Here is a 20,705-nt window from a genome sequence, read left to right as displayed (position 1 = left end):
TGTCCTGTGATCATTACCCAGGTTCTGATCACTTGAAGAACGGATTTCCTTTCTAGGGTTTCGATCTATTGATGAATAAAAGAAAAAGAATGGGGTTGCATGACTGCCGTGATGTTAAGGATCAACCAAGTAAGAGAACTGAGCCTGATTACACCGACACTCAACCCGTCGAAACTCACTGCTCTAAATATTCATTCTCTGGTTAGTGTTGGTTATATTTGTGTTTACAGTTATATTTTTAAAGCTTCTTGCTTTAGTCAATTTGGTTAAAAGAAATGTAGAAAGTGTACTGGAATAACATGATGATAAATAATGGAATCTTGTCTAGCGACTAAGAAAGAGTCAAAGTGATAATTGGTTAAATTGTATGTTGTGCTTAAGCATTCAACTCTCTGTTGTTACTTTGGGTCTATCTGATACCAATTATTGTGTCCCGGTTTGAGATCGATAAAAACCAGAGTCAGCAAGAATATGAGTGGAAATTGGGAAAGATAGACAAATTCAATAGAGAGAAATAGTTTGGATTACACCAATATATCCTACCTATAATATTGATCAAGGGCTGATTATACACAACATAACCCTAACATTTTTCTTTATTCTAGTTTCTTTTCAGTTTTGTTACGCCCACATGACATTTGTTAGGCCACTTGAATTACTATAATCTATATCAACAGGGTCATACATCATAATTCAGAAAATCTACATTTGTTATGATTACCAAAACTCACAATAATTCAGAAAATAATTTGGATTATGATTCAATAAATAATCTTATATCAAATGAAGCTAAAAATCACAATGACCAGAATATAATCTCAATTGTAGTCCACAAATTAATAAAATTGGATCATGATAAAACTAATTAAATAAATCTTATACCAGATGAAAAAAAATTACTTTTTAACTTTGGTGATTTTCAAATAAGGTTGTGATTGTGTTTAATTTTTTTTAAAAAGGTTGTTATTGTGCCAAAATTTGTGACCAACTACCAGTTTTCAAATTTTAGGTTCTTTGTTTTTCTTGCTTTATCAAGAAATAAACTAGTGCTAATGCTGAATACTTATGTCTAGATGTAATCAATTCAAGTTTCTTCAATAGAGTGGATAAATTAACTGTTGATTCACTTTTGGATTTGTAGGTGAGAGATTGGGTGATCGGTTGCAATGTCTGAACAAAACATTGTCCTTGGACAACTCTCGACCAGTTGACAATGGATTCGAAACTCAGAGAATGGATTTTGATGATGACACACAGATAATGGATTTTGATGAGACTATGCATATGGATTTTAATGGTGATACTCAGAAGTTAGATTTTGATGGTGAGACTCAGTTAATAGATCTTGCTGGTGAGACTCAAGTAATGGACGATCTTGATTATGATGAATTAATAGACACTCAGTTGATAGATAAGGAAGATGTTAGTTGTAGTGACAGTGATGAAACCATCGTTTTGAGTGACACTGAAGCCATATCAAATGATGATGATCCGCTCAAGGCAGCAGATAGTTCTCATGTAGAGCAGGAGCATCTTCTTTCCACAAATTCTGAAAAACACAATAAAGGAGAATCACGAGGAAGCTCTGATGTTTTGAGTAATGGCAGGCCAAGTTCAGGTGAGTATGATTATTTTTGGAATAACTTAATGGAAGTATAAGCTTACTGGTCTGCATGATATTTGAACTAGTTACTAGTAAGTAAATATTAAGAGTATTGAACTTAAGAGGTTGAGGTCTAAAGTTTGGTCCTCACTGAAAACAACTTGATTGAAGTGGGTAGGGGTGTGGGGCTGTTATAGACTTCGTGGCATCTGTTCTATCCTCCTCCAAAAAAGAAACTGGGTGTAAAAAGATAAATATATTAAAATCAGTTACGCTTGATACTTGTACATTAGCCTGCTTAGCTTGGAAACCAGTTGTGTGTGTGTTTTCTTTTAGATCAGAATTTTGTCTTGTGGAGACTAGCACAAATTTTACCGCCACAACCCCCACTCCAATCAAGGTGTTATTAGTGGGGACATAAGTCTCTTAGTTCAAGACATAATATTTGATTTTATACACATGTGACATATTTGTAATTTCCTCATATTTGAATCATTTAGAACTAACTAGTGACATTGTAACTGTTGATATCTCACATGAAGAAATTACGTGAAAAATTGAATACTTGAGGGTATGGGCATGCTCACCTTCTATGGTCTTGACAGTTAATTTTTTTATCAGGATATGTTCGATTAGATTTCACATCTGTTCGAGTTTCTTCTTTAAGAGCTTCTGCTTTAGCGGCAAGACAAAGGTCTAGTGGTGAGATGAACATTGAACCCCTTTCCTTAAGAAGTGAAGGTTGCTCCTTGAAGACCCATACTGTTGAAGAAGATTCAAAGACACCTTTTATAAACTATGATTCAAAACCCGTAGAAGAACTTGTAAGTGAAAACGAAGGAAGAACAAAGGATAAGAGCTGTTTTGGTAGGTCAACCGCAAGGAAACTCTTTGTTGCAAATACAAATGAAGTTGATGGGGAAGCGGATGTGCCCGAGGTTGCAGGACTAAGCTATCTGGATTCCCAAGAGCCTGGAGATCTATCGCAAGCCAATGCATTGGACTTTGTTGACAAGCTTCTTAAGTCTGAACTTGATCAAATAGAGGATGTAAGAACTTCCACCGGTGGGAAATCAAAACAGCTATCGAGCAGGAAAAGGAGCCAGAGTTTGTCTAGAAGAAGAGCCACTCGCATTGAGGATTCAAAACAAAGAGGGATTTTTGATTGGGATGATAATCATGAAGATGAAGGTGGTGGAGATTTTTTCATCAAAAAGAAGGAAACTTTATTTGATAAGAAATCTTTTACCCAACCTAAGAAGCGGATCCGCCGAGGAAATACATCAGTTGATAAAATGCGGCATGTTGAAGAGAAACTAGAAATTGACGAAAATGTAAAGGTAAATGGTTTAGTTTATTCCCACTCAAAGTTGGATTTAAAATTTTCCAGCAAGAACTGTAAATCTACACAGAGAACAGGAAAAGATCTTAGGAAGAATCTTGTTAAGGAGCTTGATGAACAATTAGATAGGGATTCCCTAGATTGTATAGAAGCTGCTGGAATTGATAAGGATGTGCAGGATATACCTGATGTGGGACCGGATACTCAACTAGCTGCTGAAGCTATGGAAGCTTTATGCTTTAACTTTGATGCTGAGATTTGCGAAAACAACTCTAATAAAGGAGAAGAAAGGAGGTTGACAAGACAGTCTAAGAAGAAGTCTCAGCCAAATAGTGAAGATTTATCTACTCTTGTAAAATCAACAGAACGTTTGAAGGTCAAGGTCAAGCAAAATTCAGATAAAACAGAAAGTTATACTGAGACAAAGAAAGCTGAATCAAATTTGAAAAGGCACGCAGTCTCAGATGGAGTTGGACAAATTAAGGGAGCTTCTAAAAATGATGAGATTGGTGATTTTGATAGATCTAGTGTTTTTTGTACACCAATAGCCTGTCGAACTAGGCGATCCAGGAAGTTAAGTGCTGATGAAGAGAAAAAACTTACCAATGGGAGGAAGAGGGGTAGAACTGATTGTGATTCTTCCAATCCAGAGAAATCGTGTGTGGCTGGTGTAACTTTACCAGTTGAATTGAAATATTGCAAAGGGAAAAGAACACAAAGAAAAATTGAAAATCGGGTAAAGGTTGTTGCTAAGGAAGCTTCTCTGGCTAGTTTAGGATCTTCAAAAGGCATTTCATTATGTACTTCTGAACATGGGCTTGGAACTTCAGCATTAAAGCATTCTGACAAGACGATAAGTACCAACAGATATAATCCATCTGATTCAGCATCGACCACTCCTAATAATTGTGGGACCGGCACCCCTGGACATGCTGCATCACCGGTTTGTATGGGTGATGAGTATCGTAAGCAGACTTGCAGAAGGAACCTGTCAAAATTATTGCCTTTTAAAGAAGTTGACAACTTGTTGATCTCGTCTGGATTCCCCATTAGAGAGTCGAGGAGGAAGAGGAGGGATATGTCTAACATTCAAGTCTTGTTCAGTCAGCACTTGGATGAAGATATAATCAAGCAGCAGAAAAAGGTAGATTGTTTTTTTTTTACTTCTTTTCTTATTTATTAATATTATGAATACTCTAAGAGGTTGTTCAGTTTGGGTTTATTTAAAACGTGGTTTATTTAAAAAATGTTGATGAGTAGTGATTTTGAGGAGGTAATATTTTTTTTTTATAAGTAAATGTTATTTTAATATTTTGTTAATGAATTGAGTGAAGTGATTGATGAGAGAGGATGAAATGATGTTTGATTATGGCTGGATTTTTTTTAAAAAACCCAACTGAACAAGCTCTAAGTGATAGCAGTCTTGAACTAAGAGGCAGAATTCGATTCCACTTCGGGGTCACAGTGGAGGAATGTGTTTCTTCTTTCGAGAAAAGAGAAGTCCTTTTATTAAATGAACAGTAACAAACGTTTCTGAAACCTATGAACAAAAAGCTATTTCTTCTAGCTACATTTACAATGACTTCTTTTTAGCATTCTATTTCTTCAAATCAACTAATTTCATCATTATTTTGTAACTGTTTTCTCCAAATTTCACTTTGAACAATAGTACATTTTTGTACCTCTTTACACCGAGTCATGTTGATTCCCGGATACAATGAAAGTTTGTGCGCTACTCCTTGCACAACATTATACAACTAACAAGGCTGAATCCTATTCCACAATCTTCATTGACTCCCTCAACTTGGTTTCCTTCTTGAATAAGACACCTCATCAAATCTCATGGGAGGCCAAGAACATTTTGCAACCTATATTACGTTCATCTCAAAATTCTCTTTTTGTTACAATATTGCATTTTGTCTTATAATTTTGTTCAACCTGCCCACTTTTTGAGTAAATGGGTTAAGCATAACCAGGTTTTGGTGGATATCGCTACTGGTGATATCCCACATAATTGTGTTTCTTGTTATAACTCACTTTTTGGAATTGAATAAATATTTATTCTTAGTGTATTGCTTCTATTATTACTCCCAAATAATCTTGTATTCTTTTCCTTCCAATTTTGCAAGCTGCAAATGTACATTTATATAGATTTGAAAAGAATCCGGTCTAATTTTTTTTTTATCAAGACATATATATCATTCAATATTCAAGTTATAACATCTATATTATGCTGTTCCACAGATTTTATCTCGTTTAGGAGCAAAAGTTGCATCCACTATTTCAGACGCCACACACTTTGTAACCGATAAGTTTGTCCGGACAAGAAACATGCTAGAAGCCATTGCATTTGGGAAACCTATAGTGACCGATTCGTGGCTCGATAGCTGTTTACAAGCTAGCTGTTTCATTGATGAGAGGAACTATATATTAAGAGATGTGCAAAAAGAGAAAGAGTTTGGTTTTAACTTAGCAGTTTCGTTAGCTCGTGCAAGTCAATGTCCACTCTTGAAGGTAAATTAACATTTTCAGTTTTAAACCTCTTATGAGATGGGTGCATAATTCAATATATTTCTGTTTCAGGGGCAAAGGGTCTTCATAACACCTAGCACAAAGCCTGGTAAAGAGATATTGACAAATTTGGTGAAGGCAGTTGCTGGCATGGTATGCCTGTATCTATAATATGTAGTCTTAATAATATTTAATTTTTATTTATTAGTAAAATTGACAATTGTTGGTAAAATATTCAGGTTATCGATAGAATAGTAAGAAAAACACTCACTGATGAGAAATTGGGAGACAACTTATTGGTTTTATCTTGCGAGGAAGATTACAGTGTCTGCATGCCTTTCATCGAGAGAGGTCAGGAATTAGCAACACTCAGTCTAAATGAGCTATCTGAGTTTATTTGCAGAGATTTTACTGGGTTTTATTTTCCTGTTTTTGTTTGTGCAGGTGCAGCAGTTTATAGTTCAGAATTGTTGCTGAATGGCATAGTCACCCAGAAGCTAGAGTATGAAAGGTGTGTTTGATCATAGTGGTTATATCACCAAACAAACTTGAATTCATTTGATCTTTGAATTGAAGGCCTATTTGATTGATCTTTTGGTTTAAATTCTCAAATGGGGTGTGATTGATTTGGCAGGTATCGTCTATTTCTGAATAATGTGAAGCAAACGCGTTCTACAGTGTGGCTGAAGAATGATAACAATGAGTTCCGCCCTGTGTCTACTAAACATCATCATAATCCCAAAGGCAGCTGAGATCATCTTCACACTGATTTCAAGTGTTTGTTTCTCTTTATGCAAATTTGTGTATATTGTGCTCCTGTCTTTTATAAGAAGAATGATTTTATTCCATTTGGCTTAAGATATGAGAGTTTCTAATTTACTTATTTCATTCAAGTTTTTTATTTAAAAATAAATATCTATTTGATTAAGAAAGCAGATTTAATCACAATCATATTTGTTGCTTATTTTAATTAAACCCACTTGTATATAAACTTATCTATTCCAAATTCTGCTAAAATGTTTGAACTCATTCTAGCTGTAAGATGCATCAAATGTTTAAATAAAAAGGAAAGTAAGGAGAGAAATGAAAAAGGAAAAAAAAAAAAACACTTTAAAATATACTGTGTAAACTTATTATGGTCAACTTTTTTTTTTATATTATAAACTGAGTTATTTGAGAAAAAGTAATATTTAAGAGAAATTTATAAAGTATTTTGATTTATAAATTTTAATAATGTAAGTTATAGTGTACTAACTACTAACAGTTTAAGAACTACTATTATATTCAACCATCCCACCCCACTAAAAGATACAAAAACTGTATTACATTTTTATTTTACTTTGTTTTTGATTTAATGATTTGTCATTCACCCTATAAATATTATATCAGAAGAAGTTAGTAGTTTAATTCTTGAATTGTCAATAATTTTGTTATTTTATCATTGTTAGTTTAAGACAGAAAAATCCCATTTTGTAGACTTGCATCATATTTCTATTTCAAGTGAAATAAGAATGAAACATGTTAAAAGAAAAAATGAAAAAAAAAAATTTAAGAAAAAAGAAAAGGAGAAATAATTAATTAAAAAATATTAAGAATTTTTATATTTATTTTTTTATTCTTTTATTCTTTTAAATATATATTTATCAAATATAATATATATTTAAAAATATATATTTTGTTATTTTTTATTTAATTTATTACTGTCCCTAATTATTAATAAAGAGAAAAAGATAAATTATCAAACGGAGAGAGATAAAATTTGAAACCCTAAACTTAATTTAGATATATTTTATACGTTAAATTTATTTATATAATTTATTATTTTAATTTATTTATTTAGTTTATTTATATAATTTAATTTATTTATATAATATTTTTTATATAACATAAATTTATAATTATATTTAAAATTGATAATATTGTTCAAAAAAATATTATAATAATGTTCATAAAAAAATATTTTTTAGTTTGTGTATTTTAATTTTTGAATTTTTAATAAATTTTTATAAATAATTTACAATCAAATTTAAAATATTAGAGTGATATTAAAATATTTTGATTTAATTTATAAAATTGTAAAATATATGGGTTGATATTAAAAAGTTATAAAAGTTTAGGTATGAAGAATATTATAAGAATATTCTTTGGGAAATTTGACGAAATAACCCTCATAAAAGGGTTATTTCCAAATTTAGCATAGGATAGATATTTTTTTTTAAATTTAACCTTTTGTCAATGGGAAAAGACCCTTTTGCCCTTAAATTAAAAAAATAACATTTTCTCTTTTCTCTTTTCTCTTTCCTCTTTCCTTCCCCTTCCGTTTTCTCTCCCGGAGCCCCCTCTCCTCTTTTCATATTTTCGAAACAGGAAGCAACAAACGACCATCATCTTCTTCTTCTCCTCTCCTCCTCCGACGAAGCCGAAGGAACCAACTAAGCAACGAACGAACGAAGCAACAGTAAAAACACAATAATCTTGTTTAAAGTTATTATTGAGGTTGAGGGTGAGTTTTCTCCGAGGCAACGAAGGTTGAAATGGAAGAATGGTTTAGGGTTTTAGTGTTTAGTGTTTGGGTTTAGGTTTATTGGCTGACTGAATCGTTTTGGGTTTAAAATGCATCTGTCGAAAGCTGTTGCAGGTTTTCGAAGGCGAATTCGCATCTGTCGCAGACGAATGCGCATCTGTCGTCTGCAGACGAATGCGCATCTGTCGTCTGCGACAGATGCGCATCTGTCGTCTGCGACAGATGCGAATCTGTCGTCTGCGACATCCTGTAACAGCCTTCGACATATGCATTTTCAACCTTCGTTCGTTCGTTGCTTCGGAGAAAACTCACTTTCAACCTCAACCTTCGTTCGTTCTGCTTTTTTCCGTCGTCGGAGGCCGGATAGTCGTCGGGGGAGAGGAGAAGAAGAAGAAGAAGATGATGATGATGGTGGCTTCGTTCTGAGTTGCTTCGTTGGTTCTTTCGGCTTCGTCGTCGGGGGAGAGGAGAAGAAGAAGAAGATGATGGTGTTGGTTCCTTCAGCTTGTCATCATCGGTCTTCGGGGGTAGGGGAAGTTGAAAAGAGAGAGAGGAATGGAAAGGAGAAAGAAAGGGAAAAGAAAAAGAAAATCAAATTTTTTTTTTAAATAAAGGGCAAAAGTGACATTTTGCCTTAACAAAAAGTTAAAAATGAAAAAATTAGTAAAGGCATGCTATATATGGTAATAACCCTCTTATGAGAGTTATTTCATCAAATTTACCTATTCTTTTGGGTTTGAGAATAAATTTTTCGGTTGAAGAATAATTACTGTTTGATGTGACATTTACACAAAAATGTGTTTTTCGGTTGGAGATAGTCTTAATTATCCGGTCTAGTCACCTTTTTACATCATTTCGCTACACATTCGTTGCAAATATTTCGCTCCCATATATCATTGGTCTCCGTAAATATTATCATAATATTATTATTATATTAGTTTTTTATATGCATAATTTATTTTATATATATATATATATATATATATATATATATATATATATATATATATATATATATATATATATATAAACTTATCTATTCCAACTTTTTATAAATCTATTGTATACTTTGCCTTGACATTATAAATACATAAATAATACAATATATTTCCTTGACTTTTGAGTTTTGGAATACATAAATAAGAAGCAATAACATATAATTTGCCTCAACATTATCAATCGAAGGAAGAAATGACTTTTGAGTTTTGAGATACAAAAATAAGAAAAACAATCATATGCTTTATCTTGACATTATCATTCAAAGAAAGAATAACTTCTGAATTTTGTGTTAAACTAAGAGTTTCAACATAATACATGAAACATTATCAATAATTCTAAAAATGGAGCAAGAGTAATACTAACTTCTTTTTTTATTTGAAAATGATACAAACAAGTTAAATGTCTTGAGAGTCTTCTAAAATGGTAAAGAAATCCCTAATCATTTGTCAAATTCAACTACTTTTCTTGATCTAACATTTAAATATATTTCGATTTCTTTATATCTAGATAATTCACAAATATCGCGTTTTATATTATGTGGATGAAACTTAGTTGGTATTGAACAAAGAATCAACTATTGTCATTATAAAACTAGATTAGGGATGACAATGGGATGGTTCGAGACGGAGAATACATTTGTCATCTCCGCCCTGTTTTTATTTCGGAGTTTTTTTAATATTATTCCTGTCCCGTTCGGTTTTGAGGAATCCCCACGGAATACCGTTTATAAAATATTTTTTAAAAAATATTTTTTTTTTATATAAACGGATTTTTTATTATGTTATTGTAATATTTTGAAAATTTATATTATTATAAAGAAATAAACTTATAAAATATAATAAATATGTTAGTAATTTTATATATTTAATTGTGTTTATAATGTTCAGGTTTGAATCGAGGTGAGATGGGACAGGGCAAATGACACAAATACTATCTCCGCTCCATCCTCATTCGATTTTGAGGAAAAACCATTTCAAACAAAGTAATTCGGTTCGGTTATCGGGGACAATTTCAAATTAACATCCTTAATTGAATTCCTCATTTGGTTTGAGCTTCTATCTTATGATTTCTACCTAAATTTGCATTTATATGTTTCTCTTGTTTTTTTAAAAACTTTGAATGCAATATGTACAAATTGAACTGTTACAGGGGCCCATACAAATATTTATTTTTGAAAATCAAAGGATTTCTAATAATAATAATGATGTCTTAATTAAATCCTATCTTTTTTGACATTTCAATCGTCCTGTTTGTGTAGGGCTCATCATATCTTCTTCTTCTTTCTTCAATAAAAATCTCTGTTCCCGCCATGGAAGCTTTGCAATTTACATGTCTAAACTTATCGGGAGTCCATGGAAGTAGCCGTCTTTTCGCCGCTGAATTCCGGCCGATAGCTCCTGCGAAGCAATCAATCTCTGTAAAATTGCGACAGCTTGTTGCTGGGGTTTCAAGGGCGTCTTCTTATTATCCTCGAATGGCTGTCGGCTCGGTACTATATTTCGTATTTGTTTGCTCATAAAAGCCAAACCCATGTATTGATTTATTCAATCCTTTTGCTTGGTTCATGTTTACTACTCTTTGAATTCACTGAACTGATTGAGATGAGATGAGATTCTTTAAGGTTTGTTAAAGGAATCAAAACATAAAGGTTATTAATTTATTATTTCAATCATTTATATGCCTAAGTTTCTTCATTCTATAGATTTTTCAGGATCCATAAACCCTAAAATAATGCTGATTGATTCATGGGTGATACTTGCAGAATGCTGCTGGTGCAGATACTGATGATGAAATGATGGATGATTTACTGAAGAAATATGGAGAAGTGGTCTTCAAAAGAAATGATCAGAAACAACAACAGACAGACACTGAGATTGATGATGATGCTGAGAGTTTATCCTGTAACCTTTCTTTCCACATACTACTACTTCATTATTTGATGCAAAACATTCTTCAGATTTGATTCATTATCTATACCTCATTTTCTTTGCACAGAAGCTAGTTAGTATATGATTATTAGTATATTTTCTCTAGCTTCTACTATGTTAATCACAACTGATTTTCGGCCTTGTTTGATCAAGGGTTTAAACAATAAGGTCATCTTACCCAAATAACCCACTTTTTACATCAAACAAGTTTTTCTTTAAGAAACGCATATTAGTTCCAAATAACAATACATTAAACAAGCCCGAATCTATATTTGTTCTTATGTGTTTCTTGGCTTTCTGAACACCCTTACATTTCTTTGGTTCTAGATCTCATAGATAATTACACCAAATGAGTATTTTAGGATGTTTGAGTATTAACTCTTTCATTCTTTCACTCGTCTCCACAATCTTAAGACTATTTCAGGATCAAATTACTAACTTTCTTAAAGGAAAAGATAATGAACAATCAAATAGGAGATGATCAATATTTGTACATGTTCATGCATAAAGAGCACATAATGTCTTTCAAAGGCAGAAAGGCGTCTGAATCAGTCATTATCCAGATAATAAACTAATGTGTAAGCGACAACTTTAGAAGACAGACTAGATAATTGTTTTTCTTTTGTTATCTATACAGTTGCTGTAGCTGCTGCTAAATGTGCATCTGAGGTTAAGGCTGCAGATATCAGGGTCTTGTTTGTCAAACCACTAGTGTACTGGACTCGTTTTTTCATTATCGCCACTGCTTATTCTCGCCCTCAGATCGACGCAATTGGGTAAAATATTTACCTAATTATTGTTGAAATTGACAAAAGAGAGTATAATTCATACGTATACCATGCTTTGTAGGTCAAGAATTAGAGATTTAGCTGAGAAAGAGTACGGAAGAGTCGCAACTGGGGATGTAAAGCCAAATTCCTGGACCTTATTAGATTATGGTAAATAAATGTTTTGATGTTAGATCCTGATCCAAAAAAAATCTACATTTGTAATGATGATCTCTAGGTTAATTGATTGAATCTCTTAGGTTTGGTTTGATTTACAGGTGATGTTGTTGTTCATGTTTTTCTTCCTCAACAACGTAGTTACTACAACTTGGAGGACTTCTACGGAAACGCTACCTCAGTCGAGCTGCCTTTTGAACAGCAGCCGCCTCGGAACTGAAAAGAATCCAATTTATTGTAACCTTGATGACCTAATTCTTTATTTAACATGAAATAGTTGTGATTTTGATAATTAGATGGTAATTTTCTGTACCCTAATGTTCACACTCCTTTTAGGTCAAGAGAAGATATATATTTATCACAAAAGGGTGGTTTTAGTTGAACGATATTTCTTATTAGAATTTGTCTCATATGGTGGGGGTGATTTTTTTTACATAGTTGACCGTGGATGGGTTGACCCTGCTACAAATATTAATAAAAATTCAACATTTTATAAAAATATTAGGTTTATTTTTATAATAATATGAAAATTTTGATATAATAAGCCACTATATTATTAATGTAAATAATAAGAGTGGGTGCTTAAATATATTAATGTAATGATAGGGGTAGCAACAAACAAAGGGAGAACAAAGACATTGAATCATGTGTAGGGTCAGAAAAAAAAATGAAAAAGAGTTTCCCGTTCAATGAAAAAGGTCGAGTAGTCGCGTCTCTTCGTTTTTTCTTATTCTTTTTTTGTTTTCTTTCATTTCTTCGTCTTTTATTTTTCTTTTTCATTTGATCGCGTCTCATCGTCTTCTTCTCTTCAGTTTGCTCCGTCTCTTTTCTTCTTGAAGCATGTTCTGAAACTCTTGTCTTTTGAAGCGAAAAGGGTAAAATTTTCAGTTCTCTACGTTTATTTCTAATTTGATAACTAAAAATATAAAACTAGAATGTATATTTGAAATTATATTTGAGATTGTGATATAGTGTTTTAAATGTGTTTTATTATATACTTATTCATATGTCCAACTTAAACCGTTTTTATTTACGTTAAGAACGCTGGGTTCCGCTAATCCTATGGAGTGCGACTAATCCCCGCAGGTTAAGTACATAGCCCACAAACATACTTAACCAGGCGCAGAACTTGCCGCCTGACGGACTCGAACTCAGGACCTCATGGAGGCCTGAGGGATATCCACCTCTTGTTGCCACTAGGCTAGAAGAGTATCAGATGTTAAAAAGTATATAATATACAAATTTGACTCGGTTTTGGAAATCATATATTAAGGTTTCATATAAACTAAACTAAAAATAAATGACATTTTTATATATACATAAAGAAAAAAAAGACAGAAAATTAAAAAAATGTTTGTTATTAATTTTATTTTATATAGTAATTATAATGTAAAATCAACTAACAAATAAAAATGTTAACAATAGGTTTTGTTTGGAAAAGAAATTATTTAAAAATGATATATACTTTATTAGCCCAAAAAAAATGTTCAACGAGAATGAGAAGGTTGACATTTATTTATCCATTTTATAAATTATTTTAGTTAAGCTAATTTTTCTATAAATAAAATAAATTATTAATGGCAGGAATGTAATAAGAACATCTCTAAATAGAACAGAATAGGGGATTGATGATAAAAATCACTCTTCAACAATCTTCCCCATTACTTACTATCCCTAATCATAATGCTTAAAATAGGCAGTTAATTGTTAACTTTTGAAGCAATCATCTATACATCTAGTTACAAAAGATTCAAACATTTCAAGACAACAAAATACTAGGAATAAATCTGCAAGCATTATCGTCAAATATAAGGAATAAACATGCAAATCCGACAAGCTAGAATTCAAGCATTTCACGACGACAACATCAAATTACTAGGAATAAAACTGCAAATCCGTCATGCTAGAACTAAGCCATAGTACTCAAGTTTTTCAGATCATTGAGACAACAATAAGAAATATTTTCCAGGATTAGTATATAATATCTGAAACAAGCCTGGTCTCATATTGAAAACAATACTAACTGCTGCTCAGGGTTTGCGAGGCGGGGAACTACTGCTGCTGCTGTTGCTACTGCTTCTTCCTCTCATAGGCCTGCTACAATATATAAAATTAGCTCAAACAAGGCAAAATGGAAAAGGATCCAAAAATAGTAACATATTTGAAATTATATATGTTAAAATAAAGAAGAAGAATATATATGTTCTTTCAAACATGGTATTTGAAATGCAACAAATATAACTTCTTCTTCCAAACCATTTGTATCATTGAAAAAGTTGTCAGGCCAAGATAATAGAGAATATGGGAGGTGGGGTACCTTTTAGGACTGCGGCTTCTTGATATCTTACGAGTGCCCTGCAAAATAACATTAAAACAAATCTGCTTCAAATCCTTAATGCTTTGTAACAATTTCCTTCAGTCTGAACTCTCTTCTTAACACAACCGATAAATGAAACTGCTTTTTTTTAACAAAAGAAAAACATAAGATTCTGACCCTGCGAGGAGGACTGGGGGAAGATCCAGAGGACGATGATGACCTTCCACGCCTAGCAACTGGTGCCCGGCCTCCTCTACAAACAGAAGATATGAAGTGTTCAATTATTTTGCTATTAGGCCCTTATTAATCATCAACCACTTAATCAATCAAATCATCAACTAAAATACCCTTACTCTAATTTTTATAACATTTTAAAATATTAAAGACAAATGATATTTTAATCAATAACAAAAATAATCCACTTTTTTTTCCAAATAATCAGATTATTTCATAAACAATGACAGGATGCCCATGAAATCTTTGCAGATTACTTTTATAGGACATTATTATTCACCTCCTAGGAGAGGTTGATCTTGATCGTGAGCGAATGGGCCTGCGGATTGGAGATCGACTGCGTCTATTATTGACAGCCAACCTTCTGGGAGGTGGACTTCTGACTCGCCTTGGAGGTGAGCTGCACATGAAGTGTATTAAACAAAATAATGAGTCAAGCATATAAATTTTTTGGTTAGGTAATAATTAAAATGATTTGACATTTCCGGAAATCTTCTATCATCAATCAAATTGCCAGTTAGAGTACTGTAACAAATTACAAAAAATATTAAACATGTAATCCCTCCCCTATACTCGTAACTTTACTATTTTTTTATACAGACGAATATATAAAAAGTTGTTTGAGCAAATAACAACAAAGCCAATTCAATAAAACAGGATAAGGGAAGGAAAAAATAAAGGAAGAAAACAAAACATTAACACAAGAACCGTGAGCAACAACACAAGCCTTCCAAACAAAAAAGAATAATTAACCAAGAGCCCCCATGAAATCTAGCTTTACTCCTTTCAATCTATCTGGAAACTAAACTAGTATTTCGTCACACAATCGCGACCATTGGAATTGCTGAAGGTAAATTGAAAGTGATTTATTTTGTTTGGTATAAGATTATTTTTGGATCATGGTCTTTGGTATAGAGTTTTTCTCCATCATCATCAAACTAATTTTTGGATCATGATAAAATTAATTTTAGACTAATATAATTTTCGGCAATCATAAGAAAAGATCAACATGAAAAAAATTGTTCCGATAACAAAACGGCACAATGTCTGTTTGAAAATTTTATCAGAGCAAAATGTATGCAGTTAGGAAAAGAACGAAAAATAGAAGTAATGGACCCATTATACTTACCGCCGTCTTGGAGATGGTGATCGTCTGCGTGGGGGAGGACTGCCCCGGTTCCTGCAGGGAGATGTCATGTCAATAACTCAACTATTAGAAGTCGTTATAAAAGGATCAAGGCAATCTTACAAGTTAAGTAACAATCTCGATCATTGAAAAATAGATGAAGTTACAAATCAATTATGACACAATCACGACCATTGAAAAATTGCCGAAGTTAAAATTGAAAGTGATTTTTTGTTTGGTAAAGATTATTTTTTGTATCATGATCCAAATAGTAGTGTAATTTTTTGTTGGATGGGGGATCCAACTATTAAAAGTCACTATAAAAGGAACGAGGCAATCTTACAAGTTTTTTTTGCTAATGTTACAAGTTAAGAGTAACAACTTACCTTACAGGAGACCTCCTCCTTGGCGGAGGTGAAGGTGATGCAGGCCTCCTCCTTGGAGGAGTTTCACCACCTCTACGACGTGGAGGGGAGTTCAAACGTCTTCGTGGAGATTCACCTCTTCGACCTATAGGTGACCTCCTTCTTGGTGGTGGTGATTGAGGCTTTCGTTGGGGAGGTGCTAATTAAGTACAAATGAAATATATAATTGATACACTATTTATGCATTATCAAAATCATTTGTATCCTACAAATGGAGAAAAGAAGAGTAAAGGCACATACATCCCCCCCTAGGTCGTTTGGGTCCATCCTTTTCAATATCTGCATCAACTTTTGGAGCATCTCTTTTCACATCAGCTGCAACAGCCCTAGGTGGTGGTGGTGGTGGCGGCAGTGCCTTCTTCCTCTCAGGCAAAGTAAACTTTGCTCCAATAACATTTCCATCAAGTTGGCCCTAAAGAGGAAAATCAAGGATATATATTCAAGCTAACAGAAGCATATTTTAAATTTATTTTTGTATTTTTAATCCAGAAACGCTTCCACATACAGAAACAAAAGTGGTTTTAAATGTGGAAATAGTTTATATCTAAGTCAAAACATTACCCCATCCATATAAGCTTGAGCTTTCTCAGCATCAGCCCTTGTCTTGAACTCAACATACCCAAATCCCCTTGAAAGATTAACCTGCGAAAGTACAAATGAAGTTACTCAAAAAGGAAGAAAGGCAGAGATAGTGTTTTTGTTTTCTTTTTTGAGGTAGGAGGGAGAGGGGAGAGGGACGAGGGCTTACGGCATGATCCATTACCAGCTGGACATTTACAACTTCCCCAAAGTTGCCTGCAGATAAGGCAAAATGGAAATAATAGAAGCATACCAATTATAATATATCTTTCCCACAACACTAATGCAGAAACTACAGTATCATTACAAAGACCTCACCACATCATAAAAAATGTTAACTTAGATATTGTCATCAAATTACTATCTAGACAGTCCTGAGTTATTTTTGGAATATTTAACATCCAATTTTACATGCTCCTCCCATGATACACAATCTATAAGCATATGAATAGTCACAAAAGATGATAAAGCTGATCTGTGACATATTCTTCAATTTATGTCTTTCTATTTAGAAAAACAGTTCCAAGGGGTCAACACCATGCCTCTGGTGGCATCTGAGCATATGCAAGGACAAAAATAAAGTTTTAAGAGTGAAGACAATATGTTATAATATTTATCATAAAATGTCATCCACATCCTATAGCAAGCACACTTCACATTATATGTAAGAGAAACAAACATACTGAATATTTCTTTTAGGTGGGCTTCATTGACATTCCTGCTTAGATGGTCAACATGCAGAACAAGAGACTCGGGAATAGGCGAGGGCTTCCTGAATTCAGAAAGCATAAGCACCAAAAATAAATAAAGGCATAATCAATGACAGAACTCGAACTTTAAAATAGCAAGGGTATGCTGGAAAAAAACTATCATGTCAGAAGATTAAAAAAGGGATTTACAAGGAACCAAAACAAACATATACACAAAAATGCAGTTAATTAACCAAATCTACACTAGGAATTCTGCAAGAATCAAGTGCAAAATCAGAACTTGTAGGCTTGGTGTAAGCTAGGAAACAGGCGACTCAAACAAAGAAGCGGCATGTTCCTCCATATCAACTCTTTCTTTTTTAATCAGTACAATCAATATTATACATTCATATTCACAAATACAGAAAGGAAATGCATGTGCTCCGATGAGAATCAAGCTTCAAGAGCATAATTCTTTTTCTGAATGAAAGGAAATCAGAACCTCGTGAAGAAAGTAAAACAGAACATAGTCAACTTACTGGTTGAAGAGTTCTTGGTAGTATAAATATAGACAATAGTTTAATCTAATGTGACATTACATGAATTTGTTAGAAAACCCACAAACATACTCCTTACAAAGGTCAAATCTGATAGCAAAAAGAATAGATGCAAAAAGTAACAATTTCAAACATCATGGTATTGTTTATTCCCGGGTACCTTTAGATCATCAAGAAGAATTATGGGTCTATTTCATATTAGCAGACACGAATGAAGAAAATAACATCTAACATTTAACATGAATTCTTTACAACAGTTGTAAGTGACCTAGATGATTCAGAAAAACAACTACAATATAAAGTTGGCATTAGAACAGACAATTTTGGTGCTTCATCTAGGAGAGCCAATCGTGAGATACAAAAAGAAAAAAAGCAGATTTTAGCTACACATCTATCTAATAGAAATGGAAGTCTTATAGACTGATTCTGTATTAAATCACCCATTAAGTTCAAGAGAAACTTACCGAGGAGGTGGAGAAGTTTTCTTAGGTTGTGATAGAGGAGAACGACCACGCTTAGCTCCTTCAATAGGACTGCAACAAAACATTTTTTTAAGATGGGAAGCAATAGGCTTTGCGTTAAAGATACAAAAAAAAGAACAAACAGTCATATCTGTGCCTGAATTCAGACACACGGAGGCCGGTACATTATGAATCCACATATACTATCTCAACATATAACCAAACAGTGGCGAAAAAATACACCCATTTGCCGATTACAGTGGAGTACACACGGAGTAGGATAAGGCAAGATATAAGCATTAAGAAAACACGAAAACGAACCTTTTTCTCTGAGGAGGTGGGCTCCGACTTGGTATACGGGAGCGAGGCTTTGAAGGTGAACGGGACCGAGAGGAGCTTGAGCGAGAATCAGAACCACTGAAGGAGCGAGAACGAGAACGAGATCGAGATGAGCCAGAGTCTGAAACCGATCGCGACGCCCGTCGGCCTCTGCCTGGCTTCGCCATTGTTAGCTCACTACCGGTGACAAAGAAGAAATGATGGTATAACTTACAAGCCCTAGGGACAGATTTATGATGGTAAGACTGGGCCTTGTTTTGAATCAATTCTTAAAATCCATTCACTCTATAAAGCAATAATTGTAAAATTTTGAGTAAATTCTAAGATGATTTATTAAATACATAAAAATGATTTTTAAGTTAAATATAATTTTATTTTATTTTAATGTAAGTAGTTTTTAGTATTTTATTTTTCAATTTTTTATTTTATTTTTGTTAAACATTTTTTTATTTTATTTTTATTAATTTTTTTTTCTAATTTTAACATTAAAAAAATATTTTAGTCAGATAAATAAATTATTAATAAACATTCACAAATTATTTCTATAGAATAAAAATTATTAATATAATTTGTTTATATAGTGTAAAAATATTAATCAAATGAATGTAATGTTTTTTTCTAATTATTTTTTTATAATTTATCATTTATAAAATATTTTATTTAAAATCATATCTAAATTTCTCACATTTTTTTAAATAATATTTTCATCAATAAATAAAAAAAAGAGAGACTTCCAAGAGCTTGATTAAATTATTTTTCAAGAAGTCTAAAGTAAATAATATTATTTTTAATAATAATATTATTTTTAATATATTTTATAAATAATAATATTATTTTTAATAATATTAAAATAATTATATGAATTTTTAAATTCAAAATAAAGAAAAAATTAAAACCAAAGTTATGGTTAATTATTGTTTAATTAAATCTTAACTAGAAAAGAATAAATAAAAATCCAAAAATAATTTGAGGTTAAAATATTGTATTTATTTTGTCGAAATTAAACCCAAGAAGGGGTTGAAATTATTTAATTAAGATTTTAAACATAAATTATGTTTAATTTATGACTTAAAACAATTAAATAAATATCTCAAAATCCCCAAAAATAAATAAAAATATGAACATAATTTTTATTATGTTTCTAAAAATATTTTTTGCGGAATTTTTGGTGAAGAAAAATGAAAAAAGGGATTAAAATTCTATTTAAAATAACCGTTTTTATTTAAATTAAACTGATAATTTGGTGTAGCCGAAATTATGTTTAATTTTTGCAGCAAGATTCTCAGCCATCGAATCAGCGCTGAATTTTCATCTAGCGCTCAGGAACGCGCCACACAGCCCACTGTAACGGAGCCTAAACGTTGACGGATCGGACGAAACGCCTAACGGCGCCACGAAACGACGTTGTTTCTACTCGTCTTCTTCGCCGATGCAGGACGCTCGCCGAAATCGCGACTGAACGGCGACGATTCTTATAGAAGGTCTAGTGCTTTCATTTCTTATCCTTGTCCCCTGATTTTTCGGCCCTTATCCTCGCCTGATCATCACCTACAATAGCCATATAGCTAAGTTGGACACCACACCCTAGAACTAGGCTGCCACGGTTGGAGATAATTAGGGATAAGAACGGAAATCATTGATTTGAACTTGAATTCTCCTACCTCAACCGACCTTAGGCTAGTATAAATAGTTAGATCATCAAATAATTCACTCATATTACACACTGAATCAAAGTCTAAAATTTCGGCCAACAACTGGTTTTGGTGAAAATCATCTCCGACGATCCCAACTTTGATTCAAGCTTCTAGAAAGCTTCCAACACATCTAATGAGTGTTCTACAGCTGTTGGTATGAATCTAGAACCTTTGTAATTCAATTTGTGATTGAAAATCTAAATTTTTCAAAATTTTCAAGTTTGATCGGTTTGATCTGTTCTAGAGCATGATTGAGTGATTTCTTTGTTTAGAATCATTCCCTATAATGTTTGAACTTTTTATTGAAAGAAATCAGATCAAATCAAACTAAATCAAAGATTTCAAAAAATCAGTTTGAAAATCTGGATTTTTTAATAATTCATATTCTTGAGTTTTTTTATTTTTTGATTCAAATAGCTACTAAACATGTTTG

The 20,705-nt window shown here is 32.6% G+C and overlaps 3 protein-coding genes across 4 annotated transcripts; 2 read left to right on the top strand and 1 right to left on the bottom strand.

Moving 5' to 3' along the window:
• The first annotated feature begins 1,146 nt into the window (after window positions 1-1,146).
• Window positions 1,147-6,346, top strand: LOC124941860. Its single transcript, XM_047482221.1, has 7 exons — window positions 1,147-1,618; window positions 2,225-4,089; window positions 5,190-5,459; window positions 5,529-5,609; window positions 5,696-5,807; window positions 5,901-5,967; window positions 6,091-6,346. Exons 1-7 carry the CDS (start codon window positions 1,234-1,236, stop codon window positions 6,206-6,208), a joined length of 2,898 nt encoding a protein of 965 aa, XP_047338177.1. The 5' UTR covers window positions 1,147-1,233; the 3' UTR covers window positions 6,209-6,346.
• A 3,865-nt stretch (window positions 6,347-10,211) lies between these two features.
• LOC124942011 (protein Iojap, chloroplastic) lies at window positions 10,212-12,163 on the top strand. The gene is made up of 5 exons (XM_047482417.1): window positions 10,212-10,468; window positions 10,742-10,880; window positions 11,545-11,683; window positions 11,757-11,845; window positions 11,953-12,163. The coding sequence occupies exons 1-5, from the start codon at window positions 10,289-10,291 to the stop codon at window positions 12,069-12,071; spliced, it is 666 nt and encodes a 221-aa protein (XP_047338373.1). The 5' UTR covers window positions 10,212-10,288; the 3' UTR covers window positions 12,072-12,163.
• Window positions 12,164-13,624: 1,461 nt separating this feature from the next.
• Window positions 13,625-18,794, bottom strand: LOC124942471 (serine/arginine-rich splicing factor SR45). Of its 2 annotated transcripts, none has more exons than XM_047482985.1 (12): window positions 18,561-18,794; window positions 18,243-18,311; window positions 17,216-17,304; window positions 16,702-16,748; window positions 16,515-16,595; window positions 16,194-16,365; window positions 15,915-16,092; window positions 15,532-15,582; window positions 14,683-14,802; window positions 14,346-14,421; window positions 14,169-14,206; window positions 13,625-13,948 (listed from the first exon to the last, which is right to left on the bottom strand). In XM_047482985.1, exons 1-12 carry the CDS (start codon window positions 18,743-18,745, stop codon window positions 13,882-13,884), a joined length of 1,173 nt encoding a protein of 390 aa, XP_047338941.1. In that variant the 5' UTR covers window positions 18,746-18,794; the 3' UTR covers window positions 13,625-13,881. The 2 variants fall into 2 exon arrangements, with proteins under 2 accessions (XP_047338941.1, XP_047338942.1); XM_047482986.1 differs by having other exon boundaries at window positions 13,625-13,945; window positions 18,561-18,793.
• Between the last annotated feature and the right edge of the window lie 1,911 nt (window positions 18,795-20,705).

This window comes from Impatiens glandulifera, chromosome 6 (genome assembly GCF_907164915.1).
Source record: "Impatiens glandulifera chromosome 6, dImpGla2.1, whole genome shotgun sequence".
Lineage (NCBI taxonomy): Eukaryota > Viridiplantae > Streptophyta > Magnoliopsida > Ericales > Balsaminaceae > Impatiens > Impatiens glandulifera.
Note: the sequence above shows the minus strand (reverse complement) of the source record. Positions and strands in the feature narration are given on the sequence as shown.